Source organism: Melopsittacus undulatus, chromosome 6 (assembly GCF_012275295.1).
Source record: "Melopsittacus undulatus isolate bMelUnd1 chromosome 6, bMelUnd1.mat.Z, whole genome shotgun sequence".
NCBI lineage: Eukaryota > Metazoa > Chordata > Aves > Psittaciformes > Psittaculidae > Melopsittacus > Melopsittacus undulatus.
The window spans coordinates 5,574,545-5,596,916 of record NC_047532.1 but is presented as its reverse complement, the minus strand read 5'-3'; the positions used below and the strand labels follow the sequence as shown (position 1 = coordinate 5,596,916).

Genomic DNA, 22,372 nt, shown 5'->3' with positions numbered 1-22,372 from the left:
TCTCATTCTCATTACAAGATGACACGGTGGCACAACTCTGCATAGAAAGTGGCCAGGTTAGATGCAGTTTTCCGGGACAAGCTATCCAGCCAGGATGGTGTTTCTGGTCATAACCCTACAATGCCATGACCTTGTCACTGAGCTGTGTGCGTAGGATGCTGGAGACACCACGTTCCTCGGTGGAATCAAGCCTCTGAATCTGTGTCTCCCACTACTGGGGGCTGCCCTAAATATCTGGCTATTTTTAGATGAGTCTTTTTCTGGTGCTGCTTTTCATAATAAGGAAAACCTTTGAAGGATTTGTGCTTTATCCCTATGCACAACAGGAATTAAAATAAATAAATAGGTCTTAAATATTTAGACATGAAGAGAGAAGAATTTCCTGCCCAGCTTTTGCTGAGTGGCGTAGGTGGCTTTAATGCAAACTGGGTCCGCTCCTGGATGCCCATCAGTGTTTTCTTTGCTTGGAAGTGACTGCAGTAAAGCACCTTTAAAAGCAGGACACTACAAAGGAAATCTGCTGTTTCCAATGTCTCTGTGCGATTATCTCCCCCATGCCATAGTTTTTCCAGACAATGAACCGATCTGCTGCAACAGAAGATCTAGTAAAAGGCAGGGACCCCTTCCACTGGAGCAGCTGCTCCAAGCCCCTGTGTCCAACCTGGCCTTGAGCACTGCCAGGGATGGGGCAGCCACAGCTTCTCTGGGCACCCTGTGCCAGCGCCTCAGCACCCTCACAGGGAAGAGCTGCTGCCTAAGAGCTCATCTCAGTCTCCCCTCTGGCAGGTTAAAGTCATTCCCCTTGTCCTGTCCCTACAGGCCCTTGTCCCAAGCCCCTCTCCAGGTTTCTTGTTGGCCCCTTTAAGCACTGGCACTGCTCTAAGGTCTTCCCTTAAGTCCTTTAGGTGTCTGACTCCGCACAGAGCCCCCCAAAGTAACCCCCAATGTCAGGATCTGGCTCTGAAGAAGCCAGCTCTGCCCTGGGAATCACACCTATGGTATCACCCACCTGCTGCCCCTTCCCTGGGCTTCTGGGAGGCTGTGCCCAGACGCCAGCAACTGCTTTTCCTCCATCCTCGTAAGGTTAAGTGAGCTGATGTGGGAACCTGCAGGGGATAGAGGAAGGGACTTGTGTCAACAGGCAGCCATGCTATGTAGACTTGATAAATATGTGCAGTGCTAATTCGAAGCAGATTCCTGCTTTGCCACAAGCAGACTTCCTCCAAACCCTGCCATCAAAAACATTATGTCACAGCTGCCTAACAAACAGGGGAGAAGCTGGGGTCATGTCAGGGTAACAGTGCGGTGGAGGCTGTAAGGAAGTGATTGAAGCCCTGTTCCATGGCCTGATGGAGTTTGTCATTAAGAAGGATTTCACAAGTGATTTGCAGCCAATTCCCTGGGTCCGATTGGTACTTTCCAGCTTAATGCAAACCAGTGAGGAAACCAGCTCCCAGACCTAGTTAGGCCAAACTACCCAGGGAGGTTACAGGCAAGAGATAACATAACATTGCCTGGGGCTGCGGAAATGTAACTGAAACTGGGACTGGGTTTGAAAGGGATCGTTTGGTTCTCCGCTCCCCATCCCCAGCAAACAGCTTTTATCTTGTCTCCCAAAATAGCAACCTTCAAAACAAACAAAAAAGAGGAAACCCTCCTGAGACAGGCGCACAGACAGAAGTGGAACACAGAGCTGATCGAAACCAGATTCCGGCATCCAGTCCAAAGTCGGTTTCAGCCCATTTCTTCTTAATGGGTAAAGTTAAGAAACTGAGAAAACAAAGTAACTACCCACCACGCAGATCTCACTGACACTAAGCTTACACATGTCTGACACGTTCTGATGATCAAATCCATCTCTGGTTAGTGTGGAGCATCCATTGAGCTGATCTCAGGAGGCTTTGGCTCATTTGCTTCTGGATTTATAGCTCAAGGAAAATGATAAAACAAGGCTAATGGGGGTGAGCTTTTGTTCTGCTTCACTCTGACCATCCACCTTCCCCATTCTCCATCCCTCTTGTGGCCTTCCCTTGGCCTGCTCCTTCTGCAGGTCAGTGATTCATCACACAGGAGGATACAGATGTTCTTTACAAAGAAGTATTTCCAGGCAAGCTCACAGTTTAACTAGTAAAGAAGGCTGGGGATGAAGAATGAGATGGGGAGGAGGAAGTCACCACTGTGCAAAGGGTCAGGGAATCACCCAGTTTCCACTAGAGTCAGTACGATGCTGCCTATAGGACACAGCAGCACCCGCAGGAGCAGGGCTGACTGCTGGATTCACACCGGCAAGGATCCAAGTAGGAAACCTTGGGGCATGTGGCTGTCTCTGAGCAGCTAATCCATAAGCATCTGGTGGGCAGTGGGCAGTCATGTTTGATGGCTACACTAGGATTTAGCTGTGGAGCATGTTCAGAGGTTGTTTTGCAAACCACCCTCTTATCATTCAGTAGAACCTCATCCAAATTCCTCCGTCAGCTCTTGTGTTTCCTAGAAAACAGTTGTTGTCCTCTTCTGAGGTCTGGTTTGTGGACACTTCTGAGCCCAAAGCTGACAACACCCACAGTGCCTTTGAATCCCAGCAGTGCTGAGGTAGCATCAAAGAAGTCTACAAAGGGAAGAGACTTGGACCCCAGGTCAGGCCCAGGTAGGCTGCCTCAGCAAAACATCGTGACCCCCGTACTGCCTAAATGTGGCAGCTGAAACTCTAAGAGATTACTCCATATAGGTCACCAGCAAATGTTTTCTGAAGGACATCTCCTAACACATTATCAAATCTAATTTTAAATATTCCTAAAGATAGGGCTGGCATCATTGCTTCCTTTGGGAGATGAATGACACAGGCTGCTCTAACTCAGCCTTGCAAAGATATTCTTTTCTCTCCCTAGACTGTTTAACAGTTGCAACAGAAAAAGCAGATAAACAGTTGCCCTTGGTACCAGTTCTCCCATTATTCCAGTATCGGATCTCCCATGATTCCAACCTCTCCAGTTAAACACTCCAATCTACAAAATCACCGTAGCATCTAAAGACCCATTACAGTGTGTGCTGTGCAAGAGAGAAGCATCACATCTATCGAAAGGGCTCTTGGTCTGCAGGCAAAATAATGTGTCAAATAACCAGGTCAGCAGCAAAAGGGATGGGGGTTTAAACCATCCTGACATTTTGCTTGAGATGCAGAAAACTGTCAGAACATGATGATATTGAGTCAAAATTGTCTATAAAAGTGTCTTTGATACCTGAGGTGTCACAGTTAAGCTAAATACTCACAGAAGGGAGATGGAGATGAGCTCTTAGGCAGAAGCTGTTCCCTGTGAGGGTGCTGAGGTGCTGGCACAGGGTGCCCAGAGAAGCTGTGGCTGCCCCATCCCTGGCAGTGCTCAAGGCCAGGTTGGACACAGGGGCTTGGAGCAACCTGCTCTAGTGGAAGGTGTCCCTGCCTGTGGCAGGGGTTTGAACTGGGTGAGGTCCCTTCCAACACAAACCAGTCTGGGATTCTATGAAAACTGAGATCTGGTTGTATTATTTAGTATCTTAACTGTTCCCCTGCTTAGGTTTGGGCTACTGTTCATTGACAGAATATCACAGAAGACAGATAAAATGATACTCTAAAATAGTAATTTGCAACCCACACCTTTTGCTAAACCAGTCATTCCATAACTTCTCACTCTTCTCTGGTCATTTTAATGTCTCTCTAAGTGTATCCATCTCATACTTTTCCAAAGTCTTTTCCTTAGGATTCATTATCATCATATATCATTGTCCAAGGAGTAAGCTGACACACAGTACAATAATTTAACTGACTCAAGTGCTTTGAAATACTGTGTCACTTGTTAAAACCACCTCATGTCAAACACAGAGCGTCTATGTTAATGCATGTTCTGGCTAAGAGCTGAAATAGCCAGGCGAGGTGAACCGCAACGTTATCACCCCCAACAGCTACATAAATACACGTCTACATAGAAAGTGGGATTGTACTTGGGGTTAATGCTGCCAGGGCTTCCATTTGTGTGGTATGGCCAAGTGGAATGGAATTTCCCAACTTCTCCTTTTCATTTCTTTGCTTTTCATTTACGTGAGTGTTACTTGCCAAGCCCTTGGTACCAAAGCTGCCGCTCAGGAACAGGTCTGACTGATCTGAATTATTATTATTGATAGCTGTTTCATGATTACACTATATGGATGATGGGGTAGATCAGCTCTATGGCTCTAACAGTCTGCTCCAGATGCCTGCACAGCCCAATACCACAACAGGCTTTCAACACGTGTGAAACCAGCATTATTTTAATGAATCCTGGCAAAAACTCCATTTCACCATGGATGGCCGCTGCTGACAGCAACTTTTATGGAAACACAAGAGAAAACCCTCCTCTGTGTTGTTTTCTGCCAGCTTAAAGTCCGACCTCTACTGGCAGTCGGGATGAATTCTATGTGGATGCATGGATGGGTATTGCCTGAACACTGAACCAAAGGGAACTTCTTGCCTATGGAAAACCAAACCTCACCACATCCTCCCTGCCTTCTGCCTTGCGAGTGGACTGACCTGTGTGCAGCTTTAATAGTGCCTTGGTGCAGTCCATCCGAAGTGCCACCATGGGACAGAACCACCAGGTGTATTTACAGTGTGCCATAGAGTGCTCAGCAATGTTGTGATCAACAAGTAAAAAGATAAAATAGAATAAATTACCATTATTATATCCACACAGAAAACTGTGTTGGCTACTGACATTTCAACAGGAAAAGATGAGACTGGCATAAAATTGTACAGAGGAGAAGACCTATTGAAAACCTTTCTACTACTGCTCTAACTTAAAGAAGTCCATTATCTTTAACAAAACACCCAGCTGAAGAGCTTTACTCTTACACTATGTGTAGGCAGCCCCTTTATTCCAGGTTAAAAGTCCAAAGTCCAGTATAAATGTTAAAACTGGGTAGGAGCAAGAGAGACATCCCTTGTGCATCCACAGAGATTATTACCTGTGGTCCTGGCTCCTATCAAGCAAGACTTCAATAGTGATGTGTCCATTTATTGCACAAGAGCAGGCTGGGAACGGGTCTTGGAATAGAGTCAGCACAACAATTGCTTTCATTATTTGCAGCTGTACAAAACAAATCAGTTTGAGAAAAAGAGAGAGAAGTGTCAAATGTGATCCCATTGATGTGTGAGTGAACACAGAGATTGGTGCTGCACTGCGGCACACATGAAGCCTGTGAATTACTGCTGTTGACTTAGCAGCCTTACATGTCACCTGTGATAAATGAGCTACTTTGGTGATAGCTACTCAGAATAATGCAGTCATTTGGTTAGAAGAGTTTTAAAGCACTCCTTCCTTAGCATCCCAAACTTTGAGAGTTACTACTCACTGTGTACAAACCATCCTACACAGAGCAATTCTGATTAAAGGGAGCTGAATGCAGGGTTGGACAGGCTGGAATCATAACTTGATCCATGGGTCTACTGCCTGCAGCTATGAGCAACTGATACCTAGATACCTATCCATCAGTACACAGACAGGCTCCCAGGAGCTCACCTGTGGGGACAGTTCTGAGTTGACAGAGGGACACAGGGATGCATGGATAGAACCTACTGGAGGCAGATGTACACAGCCTTTTACTATCCCATTTTCCTACCCAGTGCTCTGGAGAAAGGGGAGAAACCTCATCTACGTTCACTTCCAGATAAATGCTATATCTGAAGACTGAGTAGCAGTTAGTCCTTATTTGTTGAGCCACAGAATCATAAGCTAAACAGAATTCCAGACTGGTTTGGGTTGGAAGGGATCTCAAAGCTCATCCATTTCCAACCCCTGCCATGGGCAAGGACACCTTCCACTGGAGCAGCTGCTCCAAGCCCCTGTGTCCAGCCTGGCCTTGAGCACTGCCAGGGATGGGGCAGCCACAGCTTCTCTGGGCACCCTGTGCCAGCGCCTCAGCACCCTCACAGGGAACAGCTTCTGCCTAAGAGCTCATCTCAATCTCCCCTATGTCAGGTTAAAGCCATTCCCCTTGGCCTGTCCCAAGCCCCTCTCCAGGTTTTCTGTACCCCTTTTAGGCACTGGAGCTGCTCTAAGATCTCCCCTTTAGGATCCTTCTCTTCTCCAGGCTGATGCAGCCCAGTTCTCTCAGCCTGGTTCCAGAGCAGAGCTGCTCCAGCCCTCAGAGCCCTCTGGGAGGCAGTGAAGGGCAGGATGAATGCGCTGTGGTGGGTGAGCCCTGGGGCCAAGGCCACCAGCAGAGAGGTGCATCAGGCTTGCAGAGGGGCTGCTCCCCATGGTGCCTCATCCTAAGACCCACGTGTGCCCCTGTTCCTGTTCTCACTTGGTGCCTTGACTGAGGAATGTGCCCTCTCCTCAGGATGGTCAAGTCAAGAAGAATGAAAGCTATGTCTGGAGCGCCTATGAAGTAATCCTGTCTGGGAATCATTGGAAATGCATCTGCAACCCTAAAGCATCCCTCAGGAGACCATGTTGGAGAGAGGCAAAGACAGTTTCATACCTCACATGTTTTGGTTTTTCCCCTGAAGTCCTTAGCACAGAGCGTGGTCTCTTTGTGTGTGCGTCTCGTTCCCACTGGGTCTGCATGTTTGCTAAGCATGGAGATGTGCCAGATCTTTTCTTTCCCAGAGGAATTGCCATCATTTGGATCAAGAAATAACAACATTCCCAGCCTTTTTTTTCCCATCGTCATGAGATTATTGCATTTCCTAAATACTTGAAACTCTGCTTGAGTGCATGGCAGATGACTGCAGATGTTGCCACCTCCTTTCCCACATTTCATGTTTATTTTATGGCTGTGGATGGAAGTTCTCAACTTGTCATCCAGTTACAAAGCAAGGACGTGTCCCCTCACTCCATAACTCAGCATAAGCACAGGGTGGTGATATCTCTGTCATTCCTTAGGGCTCTACACTCTGCAGTGTCAGAGGGAAAACAATGGCTCTGATTAATGAGCTGCTGCTGCCGAAGACCAAACAGCTTTGACCTCGAGTGGCTTTCTGTGACCTCTTTCCATAAATCTGCAACTGATCCAGTGATCCATATCATGGACAGCTGGGAAAGCACAGGGCAGGGGAGGTGCAGGGCGTTGCCTTTGGCTAGGTGTAGTGGAGCTCCAATGGTTGGGGTTTGATCATAGGAACACCTGAGAACAGCTCCTGTCGGTTGACCCAGGGGGTTGTAAGCACTGAGGTGGCCTTGCTGAAGGGTTTCTGCTGATTCCAGGAGGAAACCAGAGCAGGTGCCACTTCATCAGGAAGTGCTGATGCATCTATGGGTGAGGAAAAGCTTTGTGGGAACAAATCCCAAGAGCAGGGCCAATGTCTTATCTTATCTTTAAACACTTGTCCTACGGAGCAGTTGGGTTTGCTGTGCTGTGTTGATGTCTCCTCCCCCTGAAGACTAATGATTTAGTTTTTTGTTGTCACCGGGATCATTTACACCCAAACTACTGTCTCTGGCTGAGCTACACAAGCTCCTATTTGTGGCAGGCAGAGAAGAAGGGCTCTGAACTACTCCCCTTTCCCATGAGTCAGCTAAACAAATGCTGGTTTCTCTGGCTTGGAAAACCAGGGAAAACATGAAGCCTGTTGCTCTGCCAGCAGATACTCCTGGGTTAACACGAGTCTGAAAGAATCTTACCCTGTCTCTCTGGATGACATTGTGATTGCTCATTGAATGTTGGATGAACTTGTGCAGCTTCTGTAGGGATGGAAGCTCTGCCTCTGGCCTGCATGTTGCTCGTTCTGTGCCCACACAGACCATTTCCATTGCAGGACCATGCTGGGGATTCCTGCTTGTTTCTAGGTGGCCCACAGAAGTGAGTGTCTCCAATGTACTGCCAGCAATGCACAAACCAGGTTTTAAACGTTGTGGTATGTGCCTCTGCTAAAATCAGCTCTCAGACTCTGCCTTCCAGTCCTTTCTAATGGGACCTGATATGTCCTAGGGCCCAGATCTATGCAGAAGAGTAACTTTACACACATGTATAGTCCCTGAAGTTCAACCATGTGCAAACAGCTCTTTGTGAGCCCAAGTCCCTGTGGAGTTAGTCTAACCTGCTTCATTCAGCTGTCAACACAGTCGTCTCTGGTTTGCCTTGCAATTATTTCTTTGTCACCTGATGCAGAGGTCAGTGCTCTTTGATACTGTTCCTTCAGCTTTCCCTTCCACCATGCACTGCACTGCCCAAAAGGGGTATGTGGATCCCTTACTCAGATATCATACTGATGTTAGCTGTCTCTATGCACGACACCTTCAATCTCACATGCATTTGTAAGTGCTCCCTTAGGGATAGCCACTGGGTAGTTACAGTGCCTGGAGGATGCTTGAAGGAAGACAGTTACAATAAGAAACAAGAGATTAAAACCAGGTTTTATCTGTGTGCACTGATGGTCCCAGCATGAACAAACAGGCATTTGCTTAGTGCAGGAGGGATCTCCCTCAGCCAAGTGAGATAGAGTTAGAAATCATCTGACAGAGAGGTGAGGGAGGTCACACATTACCCTCTGCCTGGGGACCCTCCCTTGTTTAATGTTGGCTGTGCTGCTACATCAGATTACCCAGGAAAAGCAGTTTTCAATATACTTTTCTTCCCTGGACAATGTATCAGCCTTTCACATCTCACTCCCAAGGATCTGTGTGGTTGTGCTGTGTTTGGGGTTTTCACTGTCAACAGCAGGATGTTAAAGTCCAAACTGAAGGTAAAAACAAACTCTCAGCAAAAGAAACGGTGCAGAGAGGCTCTGGACAGGTCTGTCCTGACTTGGGGCTCATTCTAGGGGCTGTCTTTAGCCTAGTGATGCTCTCAAGTCTTGCTGTAGTCAACTTGTGTTAGCAACAAGTAAGTGAGGGCAGGCACATTAGGTACCCTATGTCATTTCCCAGAGGAGCCTGGCTTTCTCCTTTGGTTTACAGAGGGGATGCTGTGTTAAGACCTGTTTGAAGCTCTGTAAGAGGCAACTTAGCCTGAACCGTTCCAGAAGTTGCCCAGAGAAGCTGTGGCTGCCCCATCCCTGGCAGTGCTCAAGGCCAGGTTGGACACAGGGGCTTGGAGCAAGATGCTCCAGTGGAAAGTGTCCCTGCCCATGGCAGGGGGTTGGAACCGGATGAGCTTTAAAGTCCCTCCAACACAAACCAGTTTGGGATCTAAGGAAGGATGCTGGTTCCTCACCCGAACCAGGCAGCAGTGTTAGCTTCACAGAGAAATGGCAGGGACAGCCATGGGACCAGAGCTGTTTCCTGGGCCTTCACACATGGAAGCTGTCTGTTCCCCTGTAGGGCTTTGCTATGGTAATCACAAGGCTGGCACAGGTATTTGGCTTTAATTTTATGACCCCTGTAGCTGTAAAGCAGGCCCAGAATTATTTAGCAGAGAAAAGGAGAATGTTAGTTTAGGCCTGGACATTGTAATTGGAGATGTGCAATCAAAGCACGTTGGCTTTCAGCAAGGGTGTGCACCACCAGGCTTGGTACAGCATGCCTGCTCTCCCTGCAGGAAGCCTAAGCAGCATCCTAATGCCTTCCAAAAGCCATGAGCTCCTTAAATATATAAACCCAATATGAAAGTGGATTAGATCCATTTCCTCACATCCAACATGCCCCAGGGCAAAGATGTACTCTGCTTTGCCCCCCAAAAATGAAGTCTAGCTCTAAAGGGACCAGGGAAGGTTAAAAACATGAGGCATTGTCCTGCCAGGCCCAGCACTGATGTGTCCTGATGCAGCCCAGCCCAACCTCTTCCTTCACTGCTCTCCCAGTTTTGTCCTCAAACCTGGCTTTTCCAGCCCTGTTATTCCAGAAAGGGTACAGGCTGTGTTTATATAAACCCTCTGGCACCTGGCAGCAGGCACCAGATGTGTGTGTGGCACAGGCATTTCTCCTCCTGTCCTCCATGGGCTAGGAAAGCACTGAAATTACACTTTGCTTATTCTTTTCTTCAGCTCCCCAAGCCAAAATAAACTTTGGGAAAGAAGCAGCTCAGAAGAATAAACAGAATAATTGAAAAATACCTTTTCTTTCAGCTAAAACAGTCTCAAATATTACAAACCCCAAGGACTGCATTTGCACTCTGGTCCCAACAGCAGCTCAGGTCTGGTGCCAGCTCCCTAACCCTGCACTCCAGACCCAACTGACAGCATCACACTTGCGCAGGAGAGGTGACATTCAGGCCTGTGCAAAGGCCAGCTTGAGACACCCACTAAGCCCCTCTGAGCCCTAAGAATAACTGCAGGCACAAGAGGAAAGAAGGAAAGGATTATTTCAAACCCCAGGATTTTCTAAGTCAAAGAGGTACCTGGTTGAAGCTAGTGTGACCATCCCAGAGCAGAGCATGGTGGTGGCTATGTCCTGGGAGAGCCTCCCAGGACACAAACATGCCTCAGCCAGCAAATGCCATTTGGCAAACACAGACAAAGACAGGTTTTGGATAGATTTTGCAAGGCACATGAGCTTAACAGACTGAAATCCCTCAGTGCCATGAAATTACATGAGCCAGAGCTCAGCCTATGTGTGGTGAGAATGGTTGTTTCTAGAAACAGGTGGGGACTTGAAGTGCCTGCCTTGTAGTGTCTCCTCCTGTGTAATCTATGGCTTTTCCTATTGATTCTTTCCTAATGTGGTGCTGCAGCCTGCATGTCACCCTGGATGTGTTTAGGAATAATGGTACATCTTAGAAGAAAGGGGGACTGCAGGGCTGGAACCCACTGGCTGTTTTGCTTCCACAGCACTACATGTAATAACAGTTCTAAGTAGGGCCATGCTAAATAATGTCACACACACCCCCTGGATGGGTTTGTGTTGTCCAGAGTCCAACTTCTTACTCTGCAAAGGACTTTGGAGATACAGTCATGCAAAACTGGAGGGGGTGTCTCTGGTGCTGGGGCAATGGCCAGGACTAGGTCAAAGTCTCAGCTAGAGGTCTACAGGAAGGATCAGGATGCCTTCCAGGGGAGCCCATCACCGTGCTGTCTGGGCATAAGCCCCTGATGGAAGGATTCTGTGGTGCTGAGATTAGCTGGCCTCCGCTGAGTTACTGATGGGAATTTGAATGGCACACATGGGAGAAGTCAGGCTCTCCAAGTGGGAGTGATTCACTCTCCATGCTGAGGGAATATGCCAGGCTAAGAGCATTTTACTTGAATTCAGCAAAAAAGAGATGAGAGCTGGGAGGTGGGAGGCAGGAAAATCACTGTTTCATCCAGTTGAAAAGTTAAACCCCAATGTTTCTCTTTTTGGTAGATATGTTACCTTCACTTTTCTGCTGAATAATGAATAATGCCTCTGTTGTTATAAGCCCAGCTAAAGATTTCTGGCTTATCAAGTTCAAGGCAAAGGAGAAGATAGAGATTTGAAAAGCAGGAGGAGAAAGAAAACATACAGCTTTAATGCCAGAGCTTTGGAAATTGAGATACTTATCTAAGTCTGTTTTCTCCTTCCCTTGATTATGTTACTTTGAATTTGGACAAAGAATCAAGCCTGGCCAACTTCATTTCTGTTTCTTCTCAGTTTCACTTTCTGACAATTCTATCATCGTGATGTACACTCAGATATGTGTGAGGACAGCTTCACATTCAGAGGACATTTCTTGGGCCTGGAGATAATGATGAGAGAGACCTTTATCACTACTGTCATTAAAGACTGTTGTCATCAGAGGCCTGACAGACCTTGTCACACCAGCAATGATGCGGTCCCAGACCCAGATGTGCAGATGTCCCTTGTACACCCATGTTTGAGGGCCACGCTGCCCTCAAAGCCAGCAGCTCCCTGTATAGTTCATATGCAGCATTCATAGATGGTGCTCTGGGAAAGAGCAGGAGTTTGATTCACTTTCAATACAGCAGATGCTGCACAGTTGTGAGTCAGAGCTGCTCCCCAGCATTATTTTCTCTACTCTTACTGATTAAAACATAACGTATGAGCTCTCCCATCAAATGATTTCCCAAAGACCTGGCCCCTTATGTCTTTCTATGGGGGTAAAATCCTTTTGAAAGCAATCTGTTCTCCTCTATCTGCAATAACTCAATTATAACTGATAGTAGTAACTCCTCTATCTGCAATAACTCAGAAAGCCAGGTCTAAATAAAGTGAGAAAAAGACTATTGGCAAAAATGCAGGTGCTCAGTGTTAGAAAACAGATAAATAAAGGAAACTACCAACAAATCAAGGGGATCTCACACTAACTCCACACTCAACTGAATTGCATTAGTATAAACCAGTCACTGTTTGGGCCCCCGAATTAGGAACTATTTCCAAAACAGAAAGCTGCCTGCACTGTATTGTGCTTGTTCTAATGTTCTCCCTAATGATGGTTTCCTCTTTATTTGGGTCAGGTCTGGCTGAGGAAGAATCTTTTGAGAAACCAACGCTAAGCATTGCCAAAGACCACATTGTCATCCTACCAGGAGACACCCTAAAGATAAAATGCAGGTAAGGATTGCTCCGGTGATGCTGGATTTCCTTTGCTGTACTGATTACCTCGGCACAGGACAGCTTCTGGGTAGGATGGATGCTGCATAGCCAGCTGGGGACCAGTGCTCTTCATGCATTTCTCCATGCGGAAGATTTGATGGGCTGTAATAGAGCAGGGAGGAAAGTCCCACGTCAGCATTTGGCTTGACCTGATTCTTCATGTTGTAAAAGGGGCCCAAGTGACATCCTAAGTCAGCACATGGGAAAGCTTATGGAAGGGGGATGTACCATGGTTAAGGACATGGCTGGGAAATCCTCATCTGAAAATAGGTTCAGATTCAGCAACGCTGCAGCTCAAATCTCTCCTTCACTCCCTGTCCATAAGTAAATGACAAACGAGATCACCAGGGCATGTCACTACCTCTTTACATGTATTTACAAGAGCTTAAACTTCCTAACCTCAAATACCATCTAGCCTATGACAGTTAAATAAACAGCAGTTAGTATGTGTACATTCAAAGCCTTGACCTGTTTAAACATAACATGTTCCTTAAATCAAAGATAACCAAGACTAGTAAAAACCAGACTGCTGATATTGTGTAAATTATGGCAACTCCTCAGTTCTTGGCAGCATGTGTAAAAACAACAAAGAAACAAGTAAAACTGTGGTAATGACTTGCATTTACAGGGAGATGATCCTCTGGAAATGGGGGATATGGGGTTTGGACACAGCTAACTGGCAAATACAGAGTCAGAGCACTTTCTGCTGTGTGGGAACATACATTAACTTGCTTGGTCACAGAGAGGTCTCTGACTGGGGTGTGTGTAGGTGTCACTCGGGCTGAGTGTGACTGATTTGCTAAACCACTGTGAAAGGTGGGGCTTTAATTTCTTCCAAGCATGCTGTAGGAGGGAAGGCTTCAGGTAATACAAACTACCACAGCTTCTGTCACGCACACACACTATTTTACACCTTCTTGCAAAGCCCCCTTGACTGTAGCTGCTGCAGTTACTGAAATCAGTATGAAAAAGCAGTGGGAAGGTAAATCTATGCTGCAGTGTATGCTAACACATAGGTCCCTTCTGATCTTTGTCCTGTATTTAATTCATTGTTATAATGAAAGGTAAATCGACTCACACTGTATAAATCTGTGATGTCTTCTGGAGCATAAGGCAGGTTTCCCCCCATACCTCCAGCTAGCCATGTGGCTTGTGAGGTCAGAACAACCTGACAGTGGTAATTTTAGCTTGGCAAGCAGCAAGCATGACGGCAATGAAGTTACAACAGTCCTTTAAAATATAGATGCAGCACTTCATAAAACACATTACGTGGGCATGAGCTCGGTGTAGTGCTCCAGGCCAATTCCATCAATACTTTTCAGCAGTTCTCCATCCACTGCCTTTTTAATCTATAGGAACATCCTGTTTTTCTCATACCACCAGATGAATAAATAGGTGAAGAGATTATTAGCATCCAGTCCCAAACTGCATTATGAATGCAAAGCCATAAATCCACATGATGGGTCTGAGAAGTAGAAAAGCAGGATGCCAGAAGCCTGGAGCACCTCACTTCCTTGACTCAGGTCATGCAAGAGCTGGGAATAGACGAGAGAAGTGTGATTTCTGCACTTGGGTGCAAGATGCTCTGTACCAGGTCTTCTGTGGGTGTCTGTCATACTGCCTCCTCTGGCATACTCACAGATGAGCCCTGGACTGGCCTGAAGGTTGCTCTGGAGCCCTTCATACTTCAGGGAGCATTAGGGTGTGTGGAGGACAGCAGGAGACAGGAGGCCAAGCAGGCGACACTATGGTTACTCTGTGTGAACATCCCTTCTCCCTTAAACTCCATTCATTTGAGGTTCTTGGCCAGGATTTCCTGATTTTTGGCAGCCTGGCCAAAGCTACTGCTGCAACTTCCTTTTGCCAGACTTGTGAAAATCCCAAAGCAATAGCCAAAGCCTTCATCTTTCACCAGGATAAAATAGGGGAGGAAAAAGTAGGCACATGTAAGGAAGCACAAGTGTGTGAAATCCCTGACCTGCTCCTCTGAGCCACTGGTGCAGGTTTCCAGCCCTGATGGACACCAGACTGGATGACGGCAAAGGGGCAGGGACACGATGACATGCTGGGAGTTGACTGCTTGAATTGTTCCATATTCCCAGCCTGGAGTCCCATTTCTTGACTGAGGTGGTCATTACATCACTAATGACGTCCGTAAGGTAGGGAAAGAACAGCAGGGAGGAATCTCTGCATCTAGGAATCATTCAGTGCTCTGAAGGACAGGAAGCTGCTGTGACGGATGAGGTGGGGTTGTCCAAATCAACAGTGCATCCAAAAAGGAGGGTATCCACCAGAGAGGATATTCACACTTTTCCCAGTGCTCTTGTTCAGCTCTGTGCTGGGAACAGCCTCAAGAGTTCAGGCCCATGTCCACATCATCTTCAGGAAGGCGACAAAAGGATGGGCAGAAGCAGGAGCCAAGAGGATGTTTGTTTAAGTGTCACTGAATTAGCTGGCAAACTCACTCCCTTATTGCACCTACTGCACCACGACAAAGCCACTGGCACAGGAAGAGCAGTTAGTTCTCAGCTAACTGGAAACTTCACACAGTTTGCTTGTTAGATGTGTTTGGTCTGTGTGTCTAGACCGGATTTCTCCCTGGCCACACTCAGCTGGGGAAATCCAGAGGTTCTTACTCCTTCCTCAGCTCAGCAAATGCCATAGGGTCAAAGGGAATTCAGTGAGTGAGAAGGGGTGAGTCAAGTCGCTGCCCACCTCTGCTATCACAGACACAACCACTTCCTAATGCTAACTTCTTCCCCAGAAAAATCCAAGGACAATCACCCCCACACCACACCAGTTCCCACACTGACCACCAACACCCAGTCTAGCACCAAAAACCATCACCTTCACCTCACACACATGTACTAGTACACCACCAGAGCCCTCAAGTGCAGCCCAAGCAGAAGAGAGCTCTGAGAGCTCTTACTGCCATGGTGTGTGTGGCCTCCTGTTTCCAGTGCAACCAGTGCCTGCTACCAAGCCAGCTCTGACCAGTTGAAAGCTCTCTCAAGGTCCTGCAATGGGTTATAAAAAGACCTTGCTTTTTGTTGGTGAACTATGCACAACTGCATCTGACATTGGCTATGGTCACCGATAAGACAAGGAGGGTGAGGTGGTGTCTCAGCTGCCCTGCTTGATGTTCTGACTGCTGCAACAGGGTAAACTGGGGAGAAAAATGTGTCTTGAGCAGATATTCCAAGATCTGTAGCATGATTAGTTCCAGCCCCTTCACAGAAATCAACACTGAGACACTGCTGATTAAGCAGGAAAGGTGATGGGAAGTTACATAAATGTCCTCCTCATTCCAGGCAGCCTTAGAATAAGAAAATATAAGTTAATTTAGCTCTAAAAATATGCAAAGTCCTCAGCTTGGAAGAAACATACAATTTTATCTGGAGCTTTCTAATGTTTGAAGTGGCTAAAATATAGTGTTGTAAAAACAAACTCATGCTCAGGAAGCCTGAAAATGCAGTTTTCCTCCAGGACCGAGCTTGCTACAGTTCCCACAGCCTACTTCAGGAATCTCCCTTGCTCTGGGGAACAAGGGGGGGTGATCCACCTTCATTTCTGATGGTTGAAATGCAAACACCCAACAACCTCCATCACTCATCAGCAAATGGAGTAGGAACACTGGGAACACTGGCAAGGGCCAGAAGGATGCCTAAGTTCTGTCTGAAGTCATGACTCCACCTTTAATCCTGGTGTGATGTGTTACAGGGGAGCACCTTCCGTAAGCTGGCTGTTGAGGGGGGACCAGAAGGAAGACCCTCGGGTGCACATAAGCAGTTGCCGCAACAGCACGAGGCAAAGCTGCAGCATGCTTGTGATGAGGAGAGTCACAGCCAACGACACCGGGTACTTCACCTGCATCCATGATGACTTCCCCATGGATGAGGATCTCATGGCCAGGATTTATGTGTTTGTTAAAGGTAAGAATTTCACTCTGGGTTTTGCTAGTGCTCTTTGCCAATACAAGCTGTGCTCAGGGTGGGATCTGTGCTAGGCAGAAGAGCAACCCAATCCAGGTGCTTCCACAAATCCCACCTCCCACTGGCCCAGTACTGGCTTTGACATGCTGAAGAGGCTGGATATACTTGGATTTTCATGCCAGCTGGATTCACAGGGACACAGATGTGAGAACCAGAAATTACCTATCTCGTTCAGTTCCAGGACTTGAAAACTAGATTGTCCCATCTAGTTTTGTGTTCCAAATAACGGATACACTGATTCCTTTAAACCTCTTGTCCTTTTCTTTTCCTTTTATGACTAAATTCTTTTATCCTGAAGGGTTTTATTATCCCGGTGCCTTTCCTAACATTCATCCTGAATACCCAGGTCCTCTCTCTTTTCGTTCCTCCCCAGGCATGAAACTCCCCAACAACGTTCTTTATAATTCCTCTCTCCTACACGTTTGTATGCAGTTTTGTCCCTCTGTGAGACACACTCAGCAAAGCTGGATGACTGCATTAGACATATTATATTGTACAAAATGGCCCATTGCTCATTTTCGTTCTCTTTGAGCTGCCTCTGCCCCGTGTGTCAGAATCACTGAGTTCACATCAAATACCAAATGGGAGCAGAAACATCAGAGGAGCGTGGTCCTCTGTGGTTAGGTGAATATATCACATTGAACAGCCATTTCAGTAATACAGATTCTTGTTAGAAGAATATTGCCCCAAAATGCTGGTAGATTTTTTTCAGTTCTACTTGACAAATGCATTACTAAGCCACTGAATCATCTTGGATCTTCCAAGCTGAAATTGTTGAGCAGTCAGATAAAGGAGCTGACTTCTAGTGTCGTGAATAGGGGATGACATGGTGCTGAGTAGGCTCAGTAGTCAGTTCCCCACAAATACTCTTGAAAGGGAATGATTTCGTTTCTCTAGTAAATGTGATTCTTTGATTCCTCTTCCTAAAACAAATGCTAGAGGGACAATGAGTTTAACACTATTGCAATAGTTCAGCAAACTTACAGAAAACACGTACCTGCTGGGCAGCTCTGATAGCACCATGATACTGGTAACGATGGTGACACCCTCTCAAGGTGTGACTTCCATCCCCAGGGGCCTGTGACCTACCCACACAGCTAAACTGGGTGAACACCCCTGTTTGGTTCATGGGGGTGATATTTTCCTGTCTCTTTTTGTCTGCTGAACACTGCCCCTTTCCACCCTCATCCTGCTTTCCCAGCAAGTCTTCCTCTTATCGGAAAGTACCTCTCTGGTGCTAGTTGGTAGTTCCTGCAGTCATTTCTTTCTTAAATCCCTTTTAATTTCCTTTTTCTGATTTTCTCCTATTATTCTAAGCCCTGGTTGCTTCATCCACCCCAGTTCTTGTGCTGAGCTGTTTCCTTTTCTCATTACACACTGCTCAGATGCCCCACATCTCACATTGTTAACTCAGCCCAGTGCCTATGCTGCAGGAAACAGTGCATTGAAAACTCCATTCTCCCTCCTGATTCATGCCCTGGCTGCCTACCCAGGCCTTCATCACTCTAAGGCAGGAGCACGTGCAGGAAATGTTATGGATCTTTTGGGACTGCCTGAGGATTTTCTCTAAGAAAACATCTCACGTTATGAAACACTTGTCAGGGATGCACTTGGAACAGGGCTAAGCTGAAAGAAAGGGCAGGATGTCCTCTGGCTTGAGCCAACAGTGCCAAGGTTCTCCGGGTAAACAGCATTGCATGGCTCTTGTCTCTCAATCACCCTTCAAGATTGGCCTTACTCAGATGCAAGTTCATTGTGTCATATGCCCTCCCTGCTCCAAAAGCTCTTACTCATAGAATCAATCATAGAATCACAGAACAGTTTGGGTTGGAAGAGACCTTAAAGCTCATCCAGTTCCAACCCCTGCAATGAGCAGAGACATCTTCAACTAGATCAGCTTGCTCAGAACCACATCCAACCTGGTCTCCAGGGATGCTGCATCCATCACCCCTCTGAGCAACCAGTGCCAGGATTTTACCACCCTCACTGTAAAACATTTCTTGCTCACATTTAGCTTGAATCTCCCTTCACTTAAAGCCATCACCCCTCATCCTATTGCAACAGGCCCTGACCAAAAGTCTCTTCCCATCTTTCTTATAGGCCCCTTTTAAGTACTGAAAGGCCACAATACGGCCTCCCTGGAGTTTTCCCCAGGCTAAACAACCCCAACTCTCTCAGTCTTTCCTCACAGGAGAGATACTCCATCCCTCTGACCACTTCTGCAGCCCTCCTGTGCTTTAAAAGTGAATGAAGGAAAAGTAGGTGGAAAACAAACCAGCTTGTACTACACTTTCCATGGGTGAAGCAGAGAGGCAAGTGAGCAGGGATCACTTGCATCCAGGTCCTAGCTGTTACAATCCCAAGCTGTTCCATCCCCAAGCAGATGCAAGTGCCTGCTGGGATCTGGCTGCCAGGCTAAGGAAGCTGCCTGGCCCTTGTGAAATGAAGCTATTTATATCTTGGTATGGATGCTGCACTCAAGGCATACTCTTCCATTCAACTCCTGTGTATGTTTGTTGAAAGCCAGTGGGCTCTTTTAGAGACAAGAAAGCTGTTCTTCACTCCACTTAACAATGTACAGTTAAGCAAAGCATTCAGAACCTACCTATGACTTCCTTCCCTATTTAAACATGCCTTCTTAAGGGAACTGCTCTGATGCTTGGACATCACTGAGAAACCCATCTCCAAGCAAAGAAACTCTCAGTTCCCAGAGTACCAGACCAGGGTGAGGTCCAAAAGCCATCTCACCAGGCGTCTTGTGAGAGAGCAAGTGCTCAGCAGTGTGTTTATGAGACCGAGCCAGATGGAGTGAGAAAATGTAGAGCTAGACCCTGAAGGCTGGAGATTCCTCTGAGGTTATGAGCCATTATTGCCAAAAAAGGAATGGGAATGGTATTTTTTCCCTTCATTCCTGGCCTGCTGTTTGACACTGAAATGAGAACATGATTGTATCGGAAGCGCTGCTTATGGGTTATTATTTCCTGTGCTTGCTTCTGTTTTTACAGCCTCCCTGGTGGAGCTTCTACGCTCTGTCAGGACCTGGCATTCAGCAGCTCTCCCCTTGGTGCAATTGAGCTGTGACCCTGCACATCAGCCCCATCATGAGGGACCCGGAGGTGGCAGGGTCAGCCTCCATGCACCAGCCATCTGGGGGGAGAGCTCAGGATCTAATCCTGAATAACTGTTCCCGGGGCTTTTTCTGCTTCCCACTGCAGCTGCAAGTCCCAAGGATCATAATTAAAGAGCAAGACAACCCCCTTCTTCCATTGCCCATCTCCTTGCTGGAAACACAAAGCAGCTTTGGGCTGAACAGAACTAGCTGGGTGGTTTTTGACTGCCTGGGTTAGCTTCATTGCAACTTGATGGGATAATCTCTGCAGGGAAAGGCTGAATGGGAAGAGCAGCCAAGGAACTCTCTGGTGGCTGCTGTCAGAGCACAGGGAGAATGGTGGAAGCCCACCCTCCATCCACAGAGTATCCTGTCTCTGCTGAGCCGTCTTGTGTGGATGGCACTTCCATTGCAAACCTTCCCAAGCCAGCTCCCCAGTGTCATTTGCTCCTGGCTCTCTTCTGCAATCACCCTTCTCTACCAAACAGATACTTCCCTGTGAGGAACATCTTCATCTATCTCAGCCTTTGGGATCTCTGTCCAAAGCAAAGGGCAGGCTGTCTATTCTATGTTAAAATACAGAAAGCCTCTCTGGAGTGTTTCTGAGGGCACACATAAAATCTAACATAGAATCACAGAATAGTTAGGGTTGGAAAGAACCTTAAGATCATCCAGTTCCAATTCCCCTGACATGGGCAGGGACACCTCACACTAAACCATATCACCCAAGGCTTCATCCAACCTGGCCTTGAACACTGCCAGTGGTGGAGCATTCACAACCTCCCTGGGCAACCCATTTCTTCCTTATATCCAATCTAAACCTCCCCTGTTTAAGTTTTAACCCATTTAACATGGCTTAGATAAGGAGGCAAAAAAGACAAACCAAGGAAAGATTCACTCCACTTTCCCAAAGGGCTCTCCCGGCCCCCAGCCTAGAGAGAAGTCAGGACTTGCAGCTCTCAGCGGTTTGAAATACTGTTATATCAGCCAAGCAACTGCCTTAAAGTATGATAGTCCTCGGAGTGTCAGCAGGAAGAGCTCTGCACCAGCTGAAAGGTGGCCTCAGCTTTTGCAGTGGTTTCCCCCTGCAGCCCTCAGCTCCATGCAGCAGTGAGGAATTTGCTCTCTCTCTTTGTACCACTCAGTCAATGCACCAGGAGGAAGGAGCATGAGCTCAAGTCTATTTTGCTTCCTTCCATCAGCATAAGTCCTGTTAAGGCCATTCTGAAGGAAAAGGGGGATGCATCCAAGCAGCTTGTTCTGTTGGAGCATGCAGCTCTTCCATGCTCCCAGGGAAGGCTATGAGCTCCCCCAGCCATCCCCAGCGAAGGGTATGAGCTCTCCCTTGCTATTTCCAAGAATGAGGAGAAGTGGTACAAGTGCTGCAGCAGGACAAAGTGTTACATCAACCACAGTCTCTTCTTTATCAAGCTACAGCCCAGAGATGTGAAGCCCCATCTTCTTCATTCCTTCCCCCCCAAAAGCAATCTAAAGAGGATGGAAGCACATGAAAGCACCCTTCACATGAGATCATGTTTTGGTTGTGATGTTCTTTGAAGCTGATTTCTGCCTCCTTAATTCTCTTGACAGTTCACAGAGATAACGTGAACGTGAGAAGCAGAATTGCAGGGCCAGGGTGACAGCCCTCACTTGGCTTTGGCTTGCCTTCCAGAAGATATTACCAGTGAGGACAGGGCTGGAGCTGCATTCCTTCTTTCTTTCACACTGGAGACACTGAGACAGCTACACTTGATGCCAGACACTCAGCAAGCTGAGATAGGCAAATGCTGTGCTGTCTGCTGGGTGCAGAGCCCACCAGATAAGCCCCCTGCCTCGCAGACTGGTGGAAGCGTTTGGCACCATAACCTACTTAACAGTGTTTAGGGACACAGGAGATGGAAACATAGGCTATGTCACTGTGCAGAACCCACTCTGCTGCTCCACAAGCATTAGGGCTGGATCCAAGGGAAAAGAAAGATGTTTTCAGTACCGAAACAAGACATTCAGTATCTTCAAATCACATCCTAGAGGGTCACTTGTAAGTGGAGGAGCCTTGTAAGATAGGATGTTGAGCGAGCAGCATAAGTTCCTGGCACTAAGTCAGTGACAGCACTTGACAGCCCAGCAGGAAGAGGTAACAATCCCCTTGCTCATTGATAAGGAATTTCTAAATGAAAGCCTGACAGCCAAAATCTCACACAATTTCTCCCACTTCTTCCTTCCCATTTCATGTCCCCTCAGTAAGTGCTAATGGCTGAGCCATACCCAAGCTCTGCAGCTGGGAGCAGCTAATGCAGGAGACCTGTTCCCAATGATGGGGCTGCAGGACTCTGTGTGCCTGAAATCTGGTGTTGTGGGGAGTCAGAACTTGTGAATTCTTCTGGTTCTGGAAACATAATTCCAGCCACAGGATGGAGATTTTTGTTTTCAATGACCCTTTCCATGTTGGCTCTTATTTCTTTGGCAGTTCCTTTTTGCTTCCATGCTTTTTGAAGCACCACTTTTGAAAGTCCTTTTTTTCTCTGCAACTATTCCTGTGTTTCTAACAGGAATCTCCAGGGGAAGAATTTGACCAAACCAGAATGTTTCATATTGACTCAGGATGGCTTCTGGGGGGTTTGCAGTCACTTTTGTTTGGCCTAAAGAGAAAATGCTCTGCTTTCTGCTGGACCTGAACGTTCCAGCACCAATCCTTTTCCCTGAGCTGCCAGACTGAAAAGTCCTTTCTTTGCAAAGATCCAGTTTCAAACCGAGTGACTTTACAGAAGTTACTCCTGTGCCTAGAAGCAGCTTCGGTCCATTGAGCAGAC

The 22,372-nt window shown here is 47.0% G+C and overlaps 1 protein-coding gene across 1 annotated transcript in view; it reads left to right on the top strand.

Moving 5' to 3' along the window:
• The window catches only part of LOC101878900 (vascular endothelial growth factor receptor kdr-like), a 124,007-nt gene that overhangs the window by 20,567 nt on the left and 81,068 nt on the right, over positions 1-22,372 (top strand). Inside the window, exons 2-3 of the mRNA XM_005144879.3 lie at positions 12,323-12,419; positions 16,182-16,393. Of these exons, the coding sequence (XP_005144936.2) occupies positions 12,323-12,419; positions 16,182-16,393 (309 nt within the window). The remainder of the gene's footprint in view (positions 1-12,322; positions 12,420-16,181; positions 16,394-22,372) is intronic.